Source organism: Bufo gargarizans, chromosome 7, assembly GCF_014858855.1.
Source record: "Bufo gargarizans isolate SCDJY-AF-19 chromosome 7, ASM1485885v1, whole genome shotgun sequence".
In the NCBI taxonomy this organism is placed as follows: domain Eukaryota; kingdom Metazoa; phylum Chordata; class Amphibia; order Anura; family Bufonidae; genus Bufo; species Bufo gargarizans.
In genome coordinates, this window is record NC_058086.1 from 40,344,877 (window position 1) to 40,366,252 (window position 21,376).

At 45.0% G+C, this 21,376-nt stretch overlaps 1 protein-coding gene across 3 annotated transcripts in view; it reads right to left on the reverse strand.

The window, feature by feature from the left end:
• LOC122943020 (serine/threonine-protein kinase TNNI3K) overlaps positions 1 to 21,376 on the reverse strand; it is a 228,599-nt gene that overhangs the window by 11,885 nt on the left and 195,338 nt on the right. For all 3 annotated transcript variants that reach the window (XM_044300379.1, XM_044300378.1, XM_044300377.1), the window contains 2 exons: positions 18,309 to 18,368; positions 9,795 to 9,964 (listed from right to left, as the gene is read on the reverse strand). In XM_044300379.1, the coding sequence (XP_044156314.1) occupies positions 9,795 to 9,964; positions 18,309 to 18,368 (230 nt within the window). The remainder of the gene's footprint in view (positions 1 to 9,794; positions 9,965 to 18,308; positions 18,369 to 21,376) is intronic.

Here is a 21,376-nt window from a genome sequence, read left to right on the forward strand (position 1 = left end):
TACGTTCACAGTTTATTTATTTGGGGGGGGGGGGAGGAGAGGTTAGCCATAGACCCTACAGGGAAATTTCCTGGTGGGCCGATGCCCAGCTACATAATGATCTAGTGCCCTCTTGAACTCAACTGTATTGCCATCCTCATGACGGTGATACAGTTGAACACTGTGGTGAAGGCGGCAGTATTTTGTGCTGCACTGTGGTATTTGGTTCTGCTGGGGCGGTATTATGTGCTGCACTACAGTATTGCAGGCCCTGCCTACTTGTTTTGTCCCGTCTTCTGTCAGTTTGGACCCGCCTACAACACGGGGCTTTTTAGTTCCCACTAGGATATATCATGATCGGGGCAGGTTTGATTGGGACCACCATCAATCAGTAGAATGAATGCAGCAATGGCAGTAAGGTAATCGGGGGGATGGGGTCCTCATTCTGCAATAGGTGGCAGACCTGGAGAAGCACACAAGGTACTGAGGGTGCAAAGTGATAAAACCCTGGGGCACTAGGTCGTAGCTCTTTCTGCCTGGGAGATTGCTTGACGTAGGTAGGTAGCCCCTGAGTACCAGAGGATCGTCTGGTGGCCCAGTCTCTGACACCATAGTGGGCCCCAAACGTCCAGGAGAAATGCAACATTTGGAGCAGTCTTTGGAGCCGAACACTCACCATTTCTTTGAATAAAACCCATTTAGACTTTATTGATGACATGGATGTTGGGCCCCAAAAATAATTTCCTCTTGTGGACCCTGGGTAGCCCCCACATTGACCCACACCACAGAGTTACCTTTCCTCTTCCTCTACATGGCTCACAGGCCCCTGAGCAATGACTATTTCATGGCCAAGCGGCCACCCATGCCGTCAGCTCAATTGCTGAACCTGTTTTGTTCCCACTATCATAAGTGACTGGCGATGTAGCATCGGCCTGTGCCAATACCGTCCTATACCGCTATACCGCTGACTAAACATAGGTCATCACTGTGTATTCCTGTATATAATGCCCCCCATGGAGTTTAACATACATGTCCACCTACTGAGGTGGTCGCACATGCTCAATTCCATCCTTTAAAGTCCTCCTTCAAAATCAGAAGTGGATCATAAAAGGAGATAAAGTATAAAATAAACAACATTTCTCCTTTTTTTTTTATTCACTCCTGAGTTTTGGCTTCAAAAACTGCATTAAGAAACCTGACCGTGTGGTTGTACCTTAGAAGCTGTGAACGTTACAGGGACAGAGCTGCAGCAGAAAGGACACTCCCCTGAGCTGCGATAGGGAGATAGCTGCAGCAGAAAGGACACCCCCCAGTGAGCTATAACAGGCAGAGTACTTCAACAGAAAGGACACCCCCCTGAGCTGTGATAGGGGGAGATCTGCAGCAGAAAGGACACACAACTCTGAGCTGTGATAGCAAAAGAGCTGCAGCAGAAAATACACCACCCAAGCTGTGATAGGGAGAGAGCTGCAGCAGAAAGAACACGCCCCGACCAATGATAGGGAGAGAGCAGCAGCAGAAAGGACATGCCCCGACCAATGATAGGGAGAAAGCAGCAGCAGAAAGGACACGCCCCTGAGCTGTGATTGGAAGAGAGCAGCAGAAAGAACACGGTCCCTGAGCTGTGATTGGGAGAGAGCGGTAGCAGAAAGGACACACCCCTGAGCTGTCTTTATTGGGAAAGACCTCCAGCCAAAAGGACATGCCCCTTGAGCTGCCATCCTGAGGAGAATCTAGAAGAGCAATTGGATCAATGAATGTGGAGATCTCTGGATCCATGTGAGGTGCAGGGCTGGTTCTAGAGATTGGCATGGACTATATGATGTCTGATTTTAATTTTTTACCAGAATCATGGCATATCCCCTTTAAATCTAGGCTATGCTCTGTATTTACATTTCTCTCTGGGGGTTCGAAGAATAGTCCCTTATTAAAACTGTTGCCTGTGGTGGGAACACTACTTTGACTACACTGATACACTGTAACAGACTACAGCTGTGTGAACAGAACTGGGTCATGAGGAGTTTTTGGCCCCTGAATTTAAGCTGCGAATGCTTCCATTTACCGTTAGCCACAACTCTGCTAATATTCTGTCTGTACGCCGGACGTGGCGCTGAATTAGAAGAATATTGTAAGCGGAGAAGGGTTAAGTCATCGCAGGGTCCTGGCACATTTTGAGTCCATTGTGATGAACAATCATTTATTTCAATAATCCGTCAGTAAATGTTGATTTATTCAAGTGTCTGCATCAGTAACGTCTGCATCCCTCTTCTGGGCAAGTCCTCCTGGCTGGATATCACCAGACGTTATCATAATCTACAGCGCAATCTGCCTCCGAAGCGCGACTTTGCCAGGATCCAAAATAACACATCTGCCAGTTGGGAAATTGCTTGATGTTATAATAAAACGATACAAAGTAACGCCACGCTCAGCGACTGAGACGACGAGACATTAATATTTACAGCAGGAGGCGATGATCTCTGTGAATAGATGTAATGATGGCGATGTCATAAAACAATACATTCGCTCTTTCTAGAGGACCGGGCAGACGAACGCATTTCATGCACTGTCTACTGATTCCAATGGGCACCATGTAATGCCACATTCCTCCTATGGTGGCGCTGTAGCAGAATTGAACGCCTGCTGCCAGGTTGTCACAGCAAGAGAACAAACCGCGCTCATCTTATCATGGGGGAACCCCTCTAACCAACAGGGATGTCCAAAGCAGAAAACCCCCTTAAAGGGCATTTAAAGGGGTTACCCGTCAGCATAAAAAAAGCGGCATATTTGACCACATTACACAAGAAAATGATCAATTACACAAAATTTTTAATTTTTTTAATGTGACTCCCCCTTTCTGGTATGACAGAAGTCACATCAAGATGTCCCATCCCCCGATCATGTGACCTCCCCACCATTAGACATAGTTAGACAAACTGCTTGGTTGTTTTCCGCAGTGCAGTCACACTTGTATGCCTGTTTGTCCAAATGACCGATGCTCTGTGTCTAAGGGGGTTGGACAAGTCAGAGATCACATGATTCGTAGGCGCAATGTCTTGCTGTGCCAGTAAATACCACCTTGTTAGTTTTCAGCCTCTAAACCAATCCCTTTGGTTTGTTTCCTTCCCATACGTAGCACTTCCTGTTCCTGTATCCAACCAAACCCATGATGCACTTCTCCTTCCTCTGTCACAGCTCCGGCCCCTCCCCCAAGAATGCCCAGCTAGTTTATAGCTCCTCCCATCCAGCTAGTTACATAGACACTCCCTCATCACTGCCCCACCCATGGACATAACATCATAGGAAATAAGAAAGATCTGTATGGACATGGTCATGTGACCACAGCCCAGAATGGCACCAGAAGTACATTATAAAACTACAGCGACCTACATAAATAAATATTTTAAACCCAACACCCCTTTCCATAAGTAAGAAGGTGCGTTTGGGGGGGGGGGGGGTCCTCAGGGGCAGGGCTTACATGACCCAAATTTGCTTATGGTAAACGTATCGGGAAGAAAGGTTTTCTAGTCACAAATAGTCAAATACCCTTTAAATGCTGTCATTGGACAGGTCGGTCGCCCCTTTACTTCTATTTTGTGGTTTGGAATTTTTTGGGTGCGTCTCTTGGTCATTATTGATGTCTTCTTGCCCTAAATCTACAGGAGACATTTTTCATTGTCTTGCAGAGTAATGTCTTTTGTCGCCTTTCTCCCCATAAAATAAGAGTAGTCTAATGGTCTCTGTTTGCTAAGTAATCACCCCTCTGGTGTATGTTATTAGGCGGCTGAGGTGCGCGGTGGAGCTATCTCTCCTCCTCAGGCTCGGTGTGAAGCCGCCTTCCTCCTGCTCTACAAGATTAAAGATTCATTCATTTCCTCTGACTAAATGTAAATCATTGCGACCTGTTGTAGGAGAGCGAAATGAAGCGGCACTAAGCAGAGGAGAGCACGAGCGCCCGTAAAATCTCTTCATGATCATTATTACACATTTCTTAAAGGGGTAGGTCGGGGGATCCCAGCTTTAGGGATAGCCCTGCCCCCTATTACCCTGGCGAGGCACCAACAGCAAGGTACCATTAAAGAGAATGATAAGTGTGGCCACTCATGTGCGTCGCTCCCTCCATCCTTGGAGACAGCCAAGCATCTCCGTCCCCATACTTATAAAAAATTAAAGGTGTTCTCCAAGCTACAGATATTGAGGGCCTATCTTCAGGATAGGTCATCGATATCAGATCGGTGGGGGTCAGACACCCAGTACACCCACTGATCAGTTGCTTTGAGCAGCCATGGCACCAGAAACTAACAGTGTACGCGCAGTACCCCAGAACAGGGTACTTGCAAATTGTTCTTGATTCGATGTTATATAATTTGTTCATGCTTTTGTATTATGCTTTGTAGGCATTTCCAAAATCTGTCTGTAGGTGGCACTGTTTAGTTAATTACGCCCTGACTCAGCAGAGGGAATTAGCTTTCCCCTCTGAGGGAGGAGCTTTCTAGTCAGGATTGCATTAGCCACTTCAGTTTAGCTCTGCCTGACGTTCAGGACAGATTGTAGTTCAGCTCCAGGAGAAACATCAGTCCTGTCGAGAGAACAATCCCTGAGGGAAAGCTGGAGGAGACATTTATAGGCTGTCCAGGATCACAAGGTATTTGCTGTTTATGGCTGAGATAGACTATGCTGCTTGTGGAAGGATTAACAGTTAACGGCTCCGTTCACACTCATATAACAGACTGGCCGACCGTTTGTAGGATTGGGAAGTGCAGCTATTGGGAAGAGACACCATACTGTGACTTGCCTTGGAACCTTGTTTTGATAACGTTGGATGTACTACAACTCCCATTCTGAACTTTAGTAAAGAGAAACATTTATTTTCGACAACCCGAACCCTGGTTACTGACTCCAGTAACAAACAAAGGTGAACAACCCTCTTAAAGGAACACTCCAGGCAAAATGGGTACACTGTGTGGTGCCCTGTGCAGAGCCTGATGTGGTGGAGCATGACATGGTGATATACTGAATGTCAAAGAAATGCCTGTGTGATGCTCCACCTCCTCAGGCCTTGCACTAGACATAACATCATTTTGCCTGGAGTGCTCCTTTAAATGCATGGTGTGCTACTTTAAATGCATGGAGTGCTCCTTTAAATTTTTGTTTTGCGAGGTCCATGAGATCTGGAGGAATTAAGCTTTAAAACTAAAGAGCGTTCTGCCAATAGCTACTGAATGTGTATGGCGGTGACCTGAATCTTTGCCTATAGGAAGTACCGCCATACAATGACTCACCGATATTCACAAGGTCCCGGTGGCCTTGACGTTATAGCGTCCACTTACCTTTGGAATCATAGTTACCTGAAATGCTACCCAACAGCTAATATTCCCTTGAATGTGAGCACCCCCAGGAGAGTGACATGTCAGAAGATACATGTAAGTAGGGTTCCCCTTTAAGTTTCCACGGAGTGATCAGAATCCAGTGACGGGTGCTCCATTCTATGTCTTCACTTGACATTTGTTTCCCAACCACTACCGCCGAGCACGGGCCCTGAATAGACGGCACAATGCTTCACATCCACGCCTATTAAATATTTTCTCTGTCACGGTCAAAACAGCGAGTATTTCAATAAATTACAGGCGGTATTTAGAATATAAAAAGTTTCAAAGACGTCGCTGAAAGACGCTCCAACATTCCTCCAGGCTATCTCAAGTTCTCTTCTTGACTGCTATTACTATGCTAATGTCTCTTTTCTCCTTCTTTATGAGCCCAGGTGAAGTATTGTCAAGTGCACGCATCCTATAATAATACAATTAGATCCACGGCGCCTCTTCTTTATTTTCTAGAACTGTCAATCCGTTCCAATTATCTACAAACTGTCTAGCCGATTCTCCCGCCTTAAAAATGATTAAAAAAAAGTTTTGGGCAATTTCTAAACTAGACGCGCTTTATACATTCAAAACAAGTTCAGGCAGAAGTTTATAAAGCTGTGATTTTATTTTGCAACCTTACGGACTAGAAGGAATGTTCTGCAGAAAAATATGAAACCTAAAAAAAGAAGGAGCAGGAAGGTGGGTCAGGCCAAGGGCTCATGCACACGAACGTGTTCCGGCCGGGCATGTGCCGCGGTCCGCAATCCATGGGCACCGACCTGCGGAGGCAGGACACATTCACTTGAATGGGGTCAACGCCGCAAAAAAAGTAGTGTATGCAATACTCTTTTTACGGTGCGCAGGCACGGACAGAAACCGTGCCTCCGTTCCGCGGTGCACAAGTGGATGGTGCCCCTATATTGAGGACCATGCCGTGTGCATGAGCCCTAAGGCAAAGCCTACAGGGGTAACCTAGTCTTAGGGGGACCCCCCCATACTCAGGATCACTGAGACCCACAGCTATTGGACATTTATGGCATGTCCTGGAGTACAAAGATGGCAGACCTGGAAACCTATCGGCATCCATCGTTCACATCGTTGGGAAGTGCTGATGAGCTGACGGAGGGAGCTCCTTCTGTATGACCACTTAGATGCGGTGGTCGTTACTGACCACAGCATCTAAGGGGTTAAACAGCTGGGATCAGAGTTATCTCTGATCCTGACACCCGCTGCGGATGGCTTAGACTCAGTGCCTCATGTTGCATATGTACGGGAGCGACGCATATATAGATAAGGTGGATGTCTGCCAAAGGGTTAACGGGTTGTTGTGTCCAACACTGGTATGAGCCTGAGACGCTGTGGATGTTATCATTCCTCTGCTTGAGGAGAGGTATCACAGGCTTCCTCAGGTTCCCAGCAAATGTATGCAGTATGTTAGTAGATGGGGGTTTATGGACATAATAGGGAGTTCGGGGGCCCTACCCTATAGGGCTCAGATTAATTCTGATATTTCTCTAACATTAGAGGCCTCCACCACCCCATCTTTACTACCGCTAAGGTGACTATATTTGGAGTACTGTGTTACATTGTTAGGAGGCATTATTTAGGCACGGTTTGGCGGTATTATTTATGAACAGTGATGCTGGTTTTGTAAGACTGGTGTACATTATGTGAATACGGTGCATCCGGTTGAGCCTGAGCCTACTACAATTCCCCGTCCCACCAGTCCAGACCAATCATAAAGTGATGTTATATCCAACTGATACGCCATCACTTTTTGTTATAGGAAAACGTATTTAAAGGGGTTGTCCATTGAGATCATCCTTTATGTAAGAAGCAGGATGAAGTTTAAAAAAACCAAGCATTGCTCACCTTAGCGATCCCCTGATGATCCCGTTCCAGCGCCTTCTAGGTCTCTGTTTGCCTGGAGATATCTGCTCAGCCAAACACTGAGGTGGGTCAGCATTGTGACCAGTCCCTGCCTAAGCAGACAACTCCTACCATTTCCTGCAGACCATGCCGAAATCAGAAAGCCTGGTAAGCTTTGGAATGGCAGTGGCGGGGGATCAGTCAGACAATATTTTTTTTCCCTAAGGCTATAGACACCTTTGGGGCAATTTTTTTTAAGATTGCATTTTACTCATTTTGGGATAATTTTTTCAATAGATTATTATTGAACATTATCAGCTGTTTTTGAGATGATGTGAAAATCAGTTTGCACAGTTTCACTTCTCAGCCCGGTCAGCCTTATCTCTGATCTCCTGACCTCCTAAGCACTCTTTTAAAGGGGTTTTTCCAGGCTTTTAATAATGATGACCTATTCTCCTTATTTTGTGCCATATATTTTTTGCAATTACAAAAAAAAATATAAAACTATATAAATGTAATCTCTCTTTCTGAAATGTTTCTGCCAGGATTCGAACTCCCAACCTTGTACATTAGAGGCAATAATATTAACCACTACACTATAGAGCTACACGATAACCAGCACAGAAATATAAAATAAGTCTTCTGCTGAATAGGAATACTCACTACATCAGAAACTACTATGAGGCTTTTCTGACACAGTTTAGTGTTCAGCTTTATAGCTGAGTGGATAAGGTCCTTGCCTCTAATGTACAAGGGGTTTGGGAGTTCAAATCCTGGCAGAAACTTTTCCGAAATAGATGCTAAATTACATTTAAATAAACTGACTCGAGCATGGCGCTCGAACTCCACGATGCTCGATAAACACTAATACTCTGCAGACTGATTTTTAACCCCCGCATCCCAAAAAATGGCTGAACAGTTTTTGTTTTTTTAATAAAGACCAATTAATCATGATTTTTTTAGTCCAAAATGACTAAAATATAATCATTGAAAAAAATTGCCCAGAAGGTGTCCATAGCCTTTAAGCCGGTGTGGTTCCCACAGAGTTCTTAAGGTCCTGAAGCATTGCATCTAGCAGGGAATATCTCCATGGTATGGCACCCAAAAAGGGGACATGCCCTGATTCTTCCTTCTCATGCTCTTAGAAAGAATCCATGAGCAATTGCAGGTGCCAGGAGGTAATCTATGGGCCCTCGGGTTTCTATGGGCATTGTATTATGGACACATAACATGGTCATGTGCATCAGGGACTACTACTCGCAACCTCCATGCTAATGCAAGAAGCTCTTTTATAAAATGTACAGAAAAGAGACACGAAGATTAAAAAAATAAGAATTGTAACAAAAAAACAATACAACACAATACGTATCCAGCAGCACAAAACAAACATAAAATGACATCCTCATAAAGCGTCTAGACACAGAGAAATACAGGGTCCGCGATGGCGAGGAATGCGAATCCTTGTTCTGCTGTCATACGATGGGCTAATAAATTAGCGCAGTAATCATTTCAATGTCAGTCTGCCGCGTTCTGTTAGAAAGGATTTTTTTTTTTTTTGGAGAGATCAAAACAGGAACCGTCTGGGGAATTTCATTTTTAATTATGTGGTGAGAATAAACAGAAGGAACTGAAAGTACGGCGTGAATAATTGATATTCTATGAATACGGAGACACTGCAGGTAGGAATTATAAACTGTAAAAACGGGGTGACCCGCGAGACGTCACCGCCAAATAACCCGGCGCTCTCACGACACACACTGCATCCTTTCACTTCACCTCGCTTCTCTGATCTTTCCTGCGGCTGACTATTGCAAAATGAACATTAATTAAAAAGATAATGATGAGATTGCGGCGTGAAGACGTATATACAGGTAGCGCGCACCCAGATGCCATTTAACATTTAGGAGATCTGACACTTTGTATTGTTTGTGTATCTTGATTACCCTTCCAGCAATGTTTTGAAACCATTGACTTTTTTGTTTTACTTGCAGTACCATGCCTGACCTCTTGGAGTGCTGTTATGAAGAAGGATGTGTCTTAAACTACACTGTGCAGTACACTCTTTCATTTGTTCTTGTGTTGCATAATATTCATAGGCACCCCCTATTGGTAGAGCAGTATTTTACATGCCACCCACATTCAGATAAAGTGCATCAAGATGGCTGAGGTTCTCCAGCAATGCAATAAAGCTAAACTCAATTTTTTTTGTATTTTTGACCCTTGTTATTCTGAAGACGTTCACATAATTGAGGTAGTGCTGATAGCTCTCGCTTACAATGCCAGCCATATACGAGGTGCAGTATATACCGTATCTCCCTTCCTATATGCTCTATCTATCCCATATGCAACTCTAAGACCAGCTATCCACCTGCCATAGCTTATCTCTCCTAACACATACATGCATGCTCGGCTAAGCCAAGTATGTGTGTGTTTTCTATAGGGAGAGGAGAGTGAGCTACTCCAGCTTATTTTCTGGAAAACAAACAGATCAGACATGTTGAAATCCATCTGCCCAATCCTTCTCTTTCCTGACATCTAGATGGAGGGTGGTCCTCAGTTACCTCCTTAGGAACGCTGTAGTGCACTCACCTCTGAGGCCAGGCTGAGTAGGCGCTCGAATTTAAGGCATACTCCAACTCAAAGCGAGAACGAAGAGCCGCTACGTGGCTACGTCCAGGGCCACCGCGGGCGACCAGGCAGTCCGATGAGGCAGACGGTGAAAGTGAACCGCTGCTGTTACTAGACCCTGGAGACATCAGCTGCAATCAGAAGAAATGTAGGATTAGTCCAAGAGTCGTGTCCTGATGATTCTTCCATAAGACGAGGTTTTAGGGGCAAATAAGGAAGGATTCAGCATAATGCAGAAGGTGTAATCAGGAAAAATGAAATGGAACAGAAATCTGACAGATATAACACCGTGTCATATGGAGAAATGCATGGAATTGCTTCTGTAGGGGAATACGTCTGTCATATGGTGGCACCATATGGCGGTACACAGCTCTGCCATGTGTATGATGCCACGGGGCGTAGTAGCTATGGGGAGTCTAGAGGTAGCAGTTGCATTCAGCCCTGGGGCCTGAGGGAGCCCAAAGGACCCTCTGCCAAATAAGGAGACACGAGTATTATAATTAGCAGGTGGTAGATTTTTCACTGGGGCCTCGAATGTATAAAATGAATGCAAAAAAAATATATACAAATTATACATAGCACTTGACAATTAGTGATGAGCGGCAAGGGCAATATTCGAATTTGTGATATGTTGCGAATATATGGGCGAATATTCGCTATATATTCGCGAATTCGTTATCTCCAGTCATTATTTTCTTGATTGCGGAAATTGGCAATTGAAAAATTTACGATAAAAATTTGCAATCAACACTACTCCTAAAGTCAAAGATATTGCAGCCTTCTCATTGGCCAACAAGCTAGAAGCAGGGAGGGATCATGTGTACTGATTAAAAAAAATAATCTCGAATATTCGAAATTACGAAAATATAGCACTATATTCTAAATATTCGCGAATTCTCAAAGTGCCGATATTCGCGATAAAAATTGGCAATTTGAATATTCGTGATCAACAGCCCTGTGCCTCACATGGATCTAGAGAACTCCTCATTCAATGCTCAGTTATTTTTTTCAGGCATGCTGATCAGGGGCGTCTCCCTTCACAGGGGGCTTGTCTTTTCTGCTGCAACTCTCTTGCTATTACAGCTCAGGGGGCATGTCCTTTCTGCTTCAGCTCTGTCCCTATAACAGCAAAGGGGGTGTGTTATTTCTGCAGTAGCTCTGTCCCTATCACAGCTTAGGGGTTGGTCCTTTGTGCTGCAGCTCTCTCCGTACCACAGCTCAGGTTGCATGTCCTTTCTGCTTCAGCTCTCTCCCAACCACAGTTCAGGTTGCATGTCCTTTCTGCTGCAGCTTTCTTCCTATCACAGCTCAGGTTGCATGTCCTTTCTGCTGCAGCTTTCTTCCTATCGCAGCTCAGGGAGTTTGACCTTTCTGCTGCAGCTCTCTACTATCACCGCTGAGGGGGCGTGTCCTTTCTGCTACAGTAGATACGGTTAGTGGCAGTTGAAGGATAAAACTGAGCATATGCGACCACCTCACTGATGGTTCTAAGAAAATGAACAAACAGCAGGTGGCGCTATACAGAGACAGTGGCTATACGTATTTGTGTTCAGTTATAAAAGTATTCAGATCCAGGTTCGGGCATGAAAAATATTTTTTAATGGGACAACCCCTTTAAGGATAGAACATCAATATCTATCTGGTAGGGGTCCGACACCCCATCTATCAGTCCCAGAACCGGCAGTTGGTGCTGGAACTACACAAGTGCGTCCATTGTATAATGGACCCAGGTGGTCACCGCAGCGCTGCTCCCGGAGAAGTGAATGGTAACCAGCACCATCCACTACACAATGGGCAGAGCCGTGTAGTTTCAGCACCAAATTCCGGCGCTGCCCCAAAACAGCTGATTGATGTGGGGGGGGGGGGGGGGGGGGGTCGGTCTCCTACTCATCTTCTTGAGGATTGGCCATCAGTAGTAAAATACTGGACAACCACGTTAGGAATTTCATTGCTCATCGGGTAAGAAAAGGAGAATTCTATAGAAATCTGAAAACAATGATCCCTTTAAGAGACTCTGTGTGTGCGCCGAGCACAGGCGAGCGGTCGCGGCCTCAGGTAGCACCGCTGAAATAATGATCACCCCGGTGATGGAGAATCGTTATCTAACGATCGTCCGCCTGAATAAATAAACTGATCAGTCGGCCAAACAGAACGGAACTGAAATCTATCCGAGAAGAAGAGGCGGTCATGAAAAACGAGGGGGAAAATGAAAGAGATTTTTCAGCTCGCCTAATTCGACCGTTAGCCGGTTCTGTGTCCCTTCATTTAACGTCGCCGCTCTTCGCGTGAGAGATTCATTTTTATGGCTGAGCGCCATTCACCTGTTCACGCTGGGGACACGTTATAAATTACAGCCGGCAGCAATAATGTATCGAGATGTTTCTGTCTATCACCGGAATCTTCCTGCCAGGGTTTTCTTTTTTCTTTTCTTTTTTATTGTTTCCGTCATCTGTGCCACAGCGACAGGAGATGAATGATAGATTCTATATGATATTTAGATAGGAATCTTATAAATGTGTCATATTAATGGCCCCATATATATATATCAGACAGCGCTGTACGGTATATGGATCTATTGCTCTGCAGTAGCTTTCCTACAGAGCGCCCCCGTTATGTAGCATGAAGTATCTTCTAGTGTCCTCCCCTTATCTACTGGGCCGGTATGCAGCTGCACAGGGAGCACATATGGTATGTACTATACACCCCGGATATTGATTACGTTGTGACAATGGGGGTGGAATTCATGAATAGAGATGGCATCACTTGTGCGTTGCGTGAAAATCGCAGCATGCTCTATATTGTGCATTTTTCACGCAACGCAGGCTCCATAGAAGTGAATGCGGCTGCATGAAAATCGCAAGGATCCGCAAGCAAGTGCGGATGCGGTGCGATTTTCACGCATGGTTGCTAGGTGACAATCGGGATGGGGACCAGATTATTATTATTTTCCCTTATAACATGGTTATAAGGGAAAATAATACCATTCTCAATACAGAATGCTAAGCAAAATGTGGATTGAGGGATTAAAAATAAAAAAAAATGTACTCACCTCCTCCTCTTGATCACGTAGTTGCTGATCTCTTCTTACTTCTTTAATCATGAGCTGCCTGCTAAAGGACCTGTGGTGATGTCACATCACATGGTTCAATTACATGGTCCATCACCGTGGTTTTTACGGTATTCACCTGAGGGGTTAGATCATGTAATATTTTTATACAGCAGGTTGTCACGGACGTGGCGATACCTAATATGTATACTATTTTTAGTTTTACACAATGATTTCATTTTTGAAAAAAAAAAATCATGTTTTAGTGTCTCCATAGTCTGAGAGCCATAGTTTTTTCAGTTTTTGGGCAAATATCTTGGGTAGGGTATGATTTTTGCGGGATGAGATGACGGTTTGATTGGCACTATTTTGGGGTGCGTATGACTTTTTGATCGCTTGTTATTACACTTTTTGTGATGTAAGGTGACAAAAAATTGCTTTTTTACAACGTTTTTTTTTTTTTACTGTATTCACCTGAGGGGTTAGGTCATGTGATATTTTTATAGAGCAGGTTATTACGGACGCGGCGATACCTAAAATGTATACTATTTTTTATTTATGTAAGTTTTACATCATTATTTTATTTTTGAAACAAAAACCAAAAAATCTGGTTTTAGTGTCTCCATATTCTGAGAGCCATAGTTTTTTCAGTGTTAGGGCGATTATCTTAGGTAGGGTCTCATTTTTGCGGGATGAGGTGATGGTTTGATTGGTACTATTTTGGCTTACATACGACTTTTTTGATCACTTTTATTACCTTTTTTGGGAAGTAAGGTGGGCAAAATTTCAATTTCATCATAGTTATTTTTTTTTTCATTTATGGCGTTCACCGTGTGGGTAAAGTAACATGACCGTTTTATAGATCAGGTCGTTACGGACGCGGTGATATTAAACATGTGTAGGGAATTTTATTTTTTTCATTTTTAATCAGTGACAAATATGTTTTTTGATTTTTACTTTTTTTTTACCCAGACCCACTTGGTTCTTGAAGATCCAGTGGGTCTGATGCCTGTATAATACAGTACAGTACACTATATAGTGTACTGTACTGTATTTTCACTTTTTACAAAGTCTGATTAGACTTCTGCCTTTAGCAGAAGTCTAATCAGCACCATGGACAGCCTCTGATCAGTACCATGGACAGCCTGTGACGGCGTCTGGTTGCCATGATAACCATCACTCGCTGCCACAGCAGAGCAGTGGATGATGGGGAGGGAGGGGGGCCCCCTCCCTCTCCCATCGGGGGCTGAAAAGGCAGAGCAGCCACCGATGGGAGAGGGAGCTCCCTCCCTCTTAACCTTTTCCATACAGAAGTCCCTACGGACCGCGGCATGGCAGGGGTTAAACGTATGGCATCTGTGCCAGCACGGATGTCAGGCGTTTCAAGAAGAGTGTCAGCAATGTGTTGACACTCTGCAAACCGCTCGGCTATCCTGAGAGAGGGGGCGGGCGGATGATCGCATGCCTGCCCGCCCCCCCAAGCACCGCATGCCCGCCCTCCTTGCCGCACTCCCCGCACACACCCCCCCCCCCCCCCGCTGCGCCCAACGGCAGATAAGAGGGCAGCAGGGGGGGGGTTTAAACATTAAAATAAAGCTTATTTGAAGTTTCTGATCCCCACGGTGACAGACTGCGGGGATCAGAAACTTCCAAAACTGCAGCAAACCGCAGGTCTGAATTGACCTGCGGTTTGCTGTGATCGCCGACATGAGGGGGTCAAAGGACCCCCCGGCACATTTAGCCAAGCTGCCTGCTCAATGATTTGAGCAGGCATCGGGTTCCGATCGGAACCATACATGACGTATTGGTACACCCTGTGTACCAGGACATGCCGTACCGATACGTCATGTGTCCTTAAGAGGTTAAACATGTCTTTGACCTGTATTTGTACTGGCCTTTAGTAAAATTGATATCCATTGACCGTGTAATATACCTCCAGCCACATAATCACTTGATCTTTTCTGTCCTGTGAATGCCTAATGTTTGGGGCCTGTAGTCCCGTGGCCTACAGTAAAATTTGTATCTATTGACCAAATAGATACAAGAGTAGAAGAGCAAGAGTAGAGCAAATTGCTTTAAAAAATTACCGCTGGCCAAGATAAAATGGTGTCAGATCATGGCAGCTTACGGTATATGGTGCTGTGTGAGCAGAGTGCCCATGTTGACCCCTGTCCACCACCAAAATTACCTACAATGGGCATCACAGCTGGACCATGGAGCAATGGAAGAAGAAGGCCTGGTCTGATGAATCATGTTACTTAAGGTGGAAGAATGGGTGGTTGCGTCACTTACCTGGGGAAGAGACTGCACCAGGATGCACTATGGGAAGAAGTTTTTCAGAGTAAGAACCCAGAACCAGTGCCGTCTACAGATGAGGTCTCTGGTCTTTCTGTTGTAAACTACTTTATTTTCTCAGGGAACATTGCCTGAATATAAGTCTCCATACCCCACTGTGTCTCTTCAATGAGAGACAAAGGGGCTTCAGAGAAAGAGAAATCAGAAGGTCCCGAATCGATAAGGCCGTGCACTGGAGTCAGTCAGCAAGGTGATGTGCACGTTTATGGCAGAGAGGCTTTGCTACTTTGAGAGAGACCATGGCTAACACACCCTTCCACGCTTTGAGACAGTCCGGCCAGCTGCATCTTAAAGGGGTTGTCTCACCTTAGCAAATAGAATTTATCATGTAGAGAAAAGTAATACAAGACACTAATGTATTTTTATTATCCATATTGCTTCCTCGTTTCCATAGTTACAACCACCCTGCAATCCAGCAGTGGTGGCCGTGCTTGCATGCTATAGGAAAAAGAGCTGGCCTCCATGGTGGCTGGGCCCATAGGAGTTTTAAAAATGTGTAACCTCCTGAGATGCGTCCAGCTATTTTGAAAGTGGCATATAAGAACCACAAACCCCCTTTAAAGGGATTGTCCCCCGAAGAATATTCTGCCGTTTTCAAACCAGCACCTGGACCTAAGTACTTTTATAATTGCATGTAATTAAAAATTTCGCATAGCCAGTGAGTTATTCAATAAAATGTATCTTTAAAAAAATATATATTTCTCCGTCCACCTCAATGAGGTGGTCGCACACGCTAAGCTCCATCCTTCAGCTGCCTATGAGCAGTGATAGGGAGAGAGATGCAGCAGAAAGGACACGTCCCCTGAGCTGCAGCAGAAAGGACACACCCTGAGCTGCCAGTTTGATATAAATGTAGCAAAGCAATGAATGGTGAGATCTCTGGGTCCATGTGAGGTACAGGGCTGGTTCTAGCTTTGTTAGAAAGAGGTTGACGTGTACTATATGATGTCCGATTTTAATTTTTTTGTGTCAATCGTGGCATAACCCCTTAGAGTGGTTTTCTGGGCTCAGCGACCTCTTTTTTTTTTTTTTTTTTATAGTTTTAGAGAAAAGGCCCCTATTCTAAGCATATCGAAGTCGTAGTTAATGAGATCAGATTTGCGGAAAGCGTTCTCATCCATCTCCTTGTATAATATCAGCAGGTGGCACTGTCATTAGGACACCCGAGCCGGCAGTCACCACGCATAATCAATGTGTCTGGTGTAATGGGAATGGCGGCTGTTTAATAGTCATAGCAGTGGTTAATGTGCCCCGCGCTGCTCCGTCGTCCCGCGACGTGATGTATGTGGCTTGTACGGAGACCTCAGACTATATTCATCAGGCGCCGCAGACGCTAACAAAATACACAATTTGTAGTAAGCCGCGGCGATCCACCTGAGATTATTTATCCGCCCTGACACTGCGCCCGCCACTGGATTTTCTTGAGCCGCCTCTGCTGTCAATTTCGCCGTGTTTCATACAAACAATCTCTGATAATGCTGGTAATACAAGGAGGAGGAGGAAGCAATAAAGAACCTCATTTATCAAGAAATATCTAAAAATGATGTCCTCCCGCTAGTAATGTAGGAATCTATCAGGCCTGAGACGTGACGGGACCATGGCGGTGAAAGGTGACGCTTCCATCCAGATGTCCTGGGCCCCCGGTGCACAAGCCACACAGGGCCCTCAGAGACGTTATCTATAATCTTTATTCCCACTAGTGATAGGTGGCACAAGAGGGACCTGGCAGCCGCTTATCTCCAGCTTCTGTTTAAAGGGGTATTCCCATCTGGACATTTAGGGCATATTAGGATATGCCATAAATGTCCTATAGGTGCGAGTCCAGCCTCTATGCCTATTGCAAAACAAAAACCGCTTTCCGTTCACGTGAGGGCCACAGAGGTGGGACCGGCAACTGCAGGACAATTATGGGATATGCTATCCGTATGCAATAAATGTCCAGATGGGAATACCCCTTTAAAAGATATTTATACTTTTGGGCGAATTTTTTTTATGATTGCATTTTACTCATTTTGGGCTAAAAATCATCTTTTTGAATTGGTGTTTGTTGAAATGTTCAGCCATAGATGGTTTAAAAAACAGTCGGTTTTCAAGCTGTTGCAGTTTTCTTTGACTCCCGTCATCTGAGAGCTCATGTGTAGCTCTTATTTCTGATCTCCTGACCTCATATGCACTTATTTAAGTCATGTTCTTATCAGTTTGATAAGAATTGAGCTACATTGAGTTTTTATGGGGGCAGGAGATCAGAGATGAGAGCTACACATGAGCAATCAGCTGACAGACAATAAAAAAAAACAGCTTGCAAATAGACTGATCTTTAACCCCTGCACTCAGAAATGGCTGAACATTTTTAATAAAGACCAACTGAAAAAATTATTTTTAGCTCAAAATGAATAAGAGGCAATCATAAAAAAAATTCCCCGAAGGTGTCCATAGCCTATAAGGAACCTTCTCTATAGTCACCACTTTTTACACCGCCCATTTACTGGAGTTAGATGGCAACAACTTTTGTGACTTTTTAAAAAGTTGAAGTTTATAAATCTGGATTAAATCAGCTCCATGGGCTGTTGACCTAAAACGACATGATGATGAAAGGCGGAAACTCACTTTAAAGAGGTTTTCTGCTTTGCATCAACATCCTTTAAAACCCTTTTTGAAGGCAGCTGTATTTGTGTAATATATTTCTTTAATGTCCTTTCAGTTCTGGGCTGTGGTCACATGACCCTGTCCATGCATCTCTTTCTTATTTCCTGTGATGTCATGTCTATGGGCGGGGCAGTGATAGGGGAGTGCCTATGTAACTAGCTGGGTGGGAGGAGCTATAAACTAGCTGGGCGGTGCTGGAGCTGTGGCAGAGAAAGGAGAAGTGCATCATGGGATTGATTGGAAACAGGAACAGGAAGTGCTACATACAGGAAGGAAACAAAACAGAAAGATTGCTTTACATGGGGAAACAGGTGCAAATTGAAAAAGAGAGAGCATGAGGAAGATGTACATGAGGTAAGCAACTACATGAGTACATCTGTCAATCCTGGAAAACTTTAAGGTTTCTAAAATCATCCTAGGACAATTACCTCAATGTTGCAGAGACATTCTTCTAACTTAGACACAACTTCTGAGAACTCCGGCCTTCCCTGTGAGATAACGGAAGACAGAGAAGTAACAATGTGAGTGATAATATTGCATTGTCATATATTATCCATTACAGTATTTAAAGGGCATCTGCATTTTTAGTTGTAGTCAGCATCAAAAATATTTGCCAAGAAGTCTATGAAAAAAGCATTTAGGTAACGGGCACCGCCAGACAGGAACACTTAGGCAGAGATTTATCAACACTGATGTAAAGGAACCAATTAGATTCCTCAATCTGATTGGTTGCCATGGGCAACTAAGCCAGTTTTCCTTTACACCAGTTTACACTATTACACCAGTTTAACACCATTAATGGATATGCACAGCACTCCTGACATCTCCAGCCTTTTAGTTTTGGTACAGGAAGTGACTTCCTGTCAGGTACTTCCTGTTAGAAGCCACTTCCTGTCAGCCATATTAGTTCTCATAGGGCTAATGTTTGTGTGTGATCTGACCAGTGACTCAAGGAGTCCTTTACCCATCATGGCAGGTGTTCCTAGGAGCCAATCTTCCCCTCTCATCCCTCTCACTGTACATAGTCACCCCTTAAAGCACACTTGCCGACCTTTAGCAGTCAGCCGGCATGAGTCTGGTGGGCAAAGCATTATAGCTATGCCCCTTTTGCTAGATCCCACCGCTTTCAAAAAGGTTTCTCTCCTTTTTGTGATGCATCACTTCACTTCAGAGCACATATGGGTGCCGGGACACCATCTAATGACGCAGCATCCTGGCTCCACATACAGTTAGAGCTCATGGAGGGCTTCCTCCTGGGAGAAAGCAGCCATACTGGGGCTTTGTGGGAGATTTACCACCTGCGGGAGGACTCCCTTTTTTCTCGAAACCTCCCGTACGTTCCAGAAGAGTTGGCAAGTATGGCTCAAAGGGGTTGCCCAAGTTAAAGGGGTTATTCAGGAATGGATAATGATGACCTATCCTCAGGATGTTATCATTATCACATCAGCGGGGGTCCGAGTCCATCAATTAGCTGCTTCAGGAACTTGCAGCGCTCACCAGAGCTCTGGGGAGTGCATCCGGCTCCTGCCAGTTTTTACAAGCACACCACCATACATTGTATAGTGGCTGTGTTTGTGCAGCGCGTACCTTCCCCTAGGGCCCTTTAAGAGGAAAAAGCACTTGTTTTTGTGATGTCAGTTGCAATGAAGCAACAAGGGCACAGGGGCCCTTTTAGGGATACAGTGAATGGTACCTAGGTGTAGGAATGCCAGAGTGGTGTAGGGTGGCCTAAATGTCCCTTAATGTTGGTGCACATGTCACGGTGCTCCTACCTGGATACTCTGTATCCTAGGCATTGGCTCCAAAGCATTTAAAAGGGGGGTTGTTGATGAAGGGGATGTAGAAATAAATTGAGTCCAGACCTTATGATGAAGTTGGAAAACAGCTTTACTCTGCATAAACGTCTCTACAAACGGTTTACAGACTTTATCTTGGTTCGCTGCAGGCGTTAGCATTAACTCTGGCAGGCAAACAAACTCAACTCTGCTACATCTGTTGCTCTCTGGCTCTGCTGTGCTGACAAGCTTTCTGTAGAACTTTGCTTCTTACTTTAACTGCAACTTCTCTCTGTAGTCTGACTCTAGGTCAGTACCAGTGATCTTTTCCTCCTGGCTTCAGAAGCTCCAAGCTGTGGCCTTAATATCCAGCAGAGTTGAAGGTGCTTTAGCTGGCTTAGGCAAGATACGTCCAGCAGGGACGTGGACCAGCTTCTTTCCCCTACCAGGGGGTACTCTCCACTGACCTCTAACTAGAACCCTCCCCTCCTTAGAGGGAGAATTAGAATGGAAAGAAGTCTCCATCCTCTGCAAATGTAGCTCTGCCATGCTTGCTGCCACCTTCTGGTGAACCAGGTACATTACAAGAACATTAACAGTTACATAGGAATAGCAATGCACATTGTATAGGACCTGCAATAAATGCATAAGATGACACTGTGTTAGCCCATAGGAGACAGTAGCAGGGTGCGGAGGGATATGGCACTCTGGATCATTACATTTGATATTGCAGTTTAGCCTCATTGACTTGAATGGGGCTGAGCTGCAACTAGGCCACATGACCAATGTACGGTGAAGTCAAAGAAGTCAGGATGGGGGGAGTTGTGCTACAGAGCGCCAGCGTCATCTAACACCAGGACCCCACCGATCTAACATTGATGACCTATCCTGAGGACAGGTCATCAATATAAATACCAGGAGAACCCCTTTAAATTAAAACTCTAAACAACATAAAAGTCACACCAAACTGGACATCCACGGTATACGTCAGCCTTGGATTTTGGTCACAGATTCCCTATGTCACAGTGGAGAGTGGGGGAAACTACCCACCATACAATGCAGACCCGGTGGATAAGTAACTAGGCCTGAGGCTGGGATAAGGGAGCAGGTCACCTCCTATTACTTCCCTAACCCTTGCCCTAACTCCTACCCGTATGAGCGGACCTGGGTGGTAGGACGGCTCATACCCAGGAACTTAATCCCTCAAAAAGAGAAAGGGCTGAGAAGATCTGTTCATTCCAGACACGGATAAACAGTAGTCTCCACCGACCTAGCTGCAAAGAAACTGTGGAGACTGTATACAGCAAGTGGATTGGCAGGTAAGCGCACCGAACAACAGACTTACCTGCCGCAGCCACCACAACTGGAACCTGTGCATAAGTCCTAGTGCCCACACACCATACAGGACACAGTACAGACAACCACACCCAGGTATACAGCACACCAGTTACTGCCTGGACCCCCATGCAAACAGGATACATGGCGGCCCCAGGCGGAGCTGCATACAGACTTGTAGTTCCCCCTCCGGGGAACCCTGACACCCCCTTCCTGGAGGACACACAGATAGTCAGGGGAATGTCTAGCAAACATGCTGGACAACAAACACCACCAGACATGTAACAACAACCAGACATAACACCTACCCATACAAACAACACCACACATAACGTAGGGTAGTGAAGGGAAGGAGACACCGGTATAACAAAGGAGAAACATTGCTA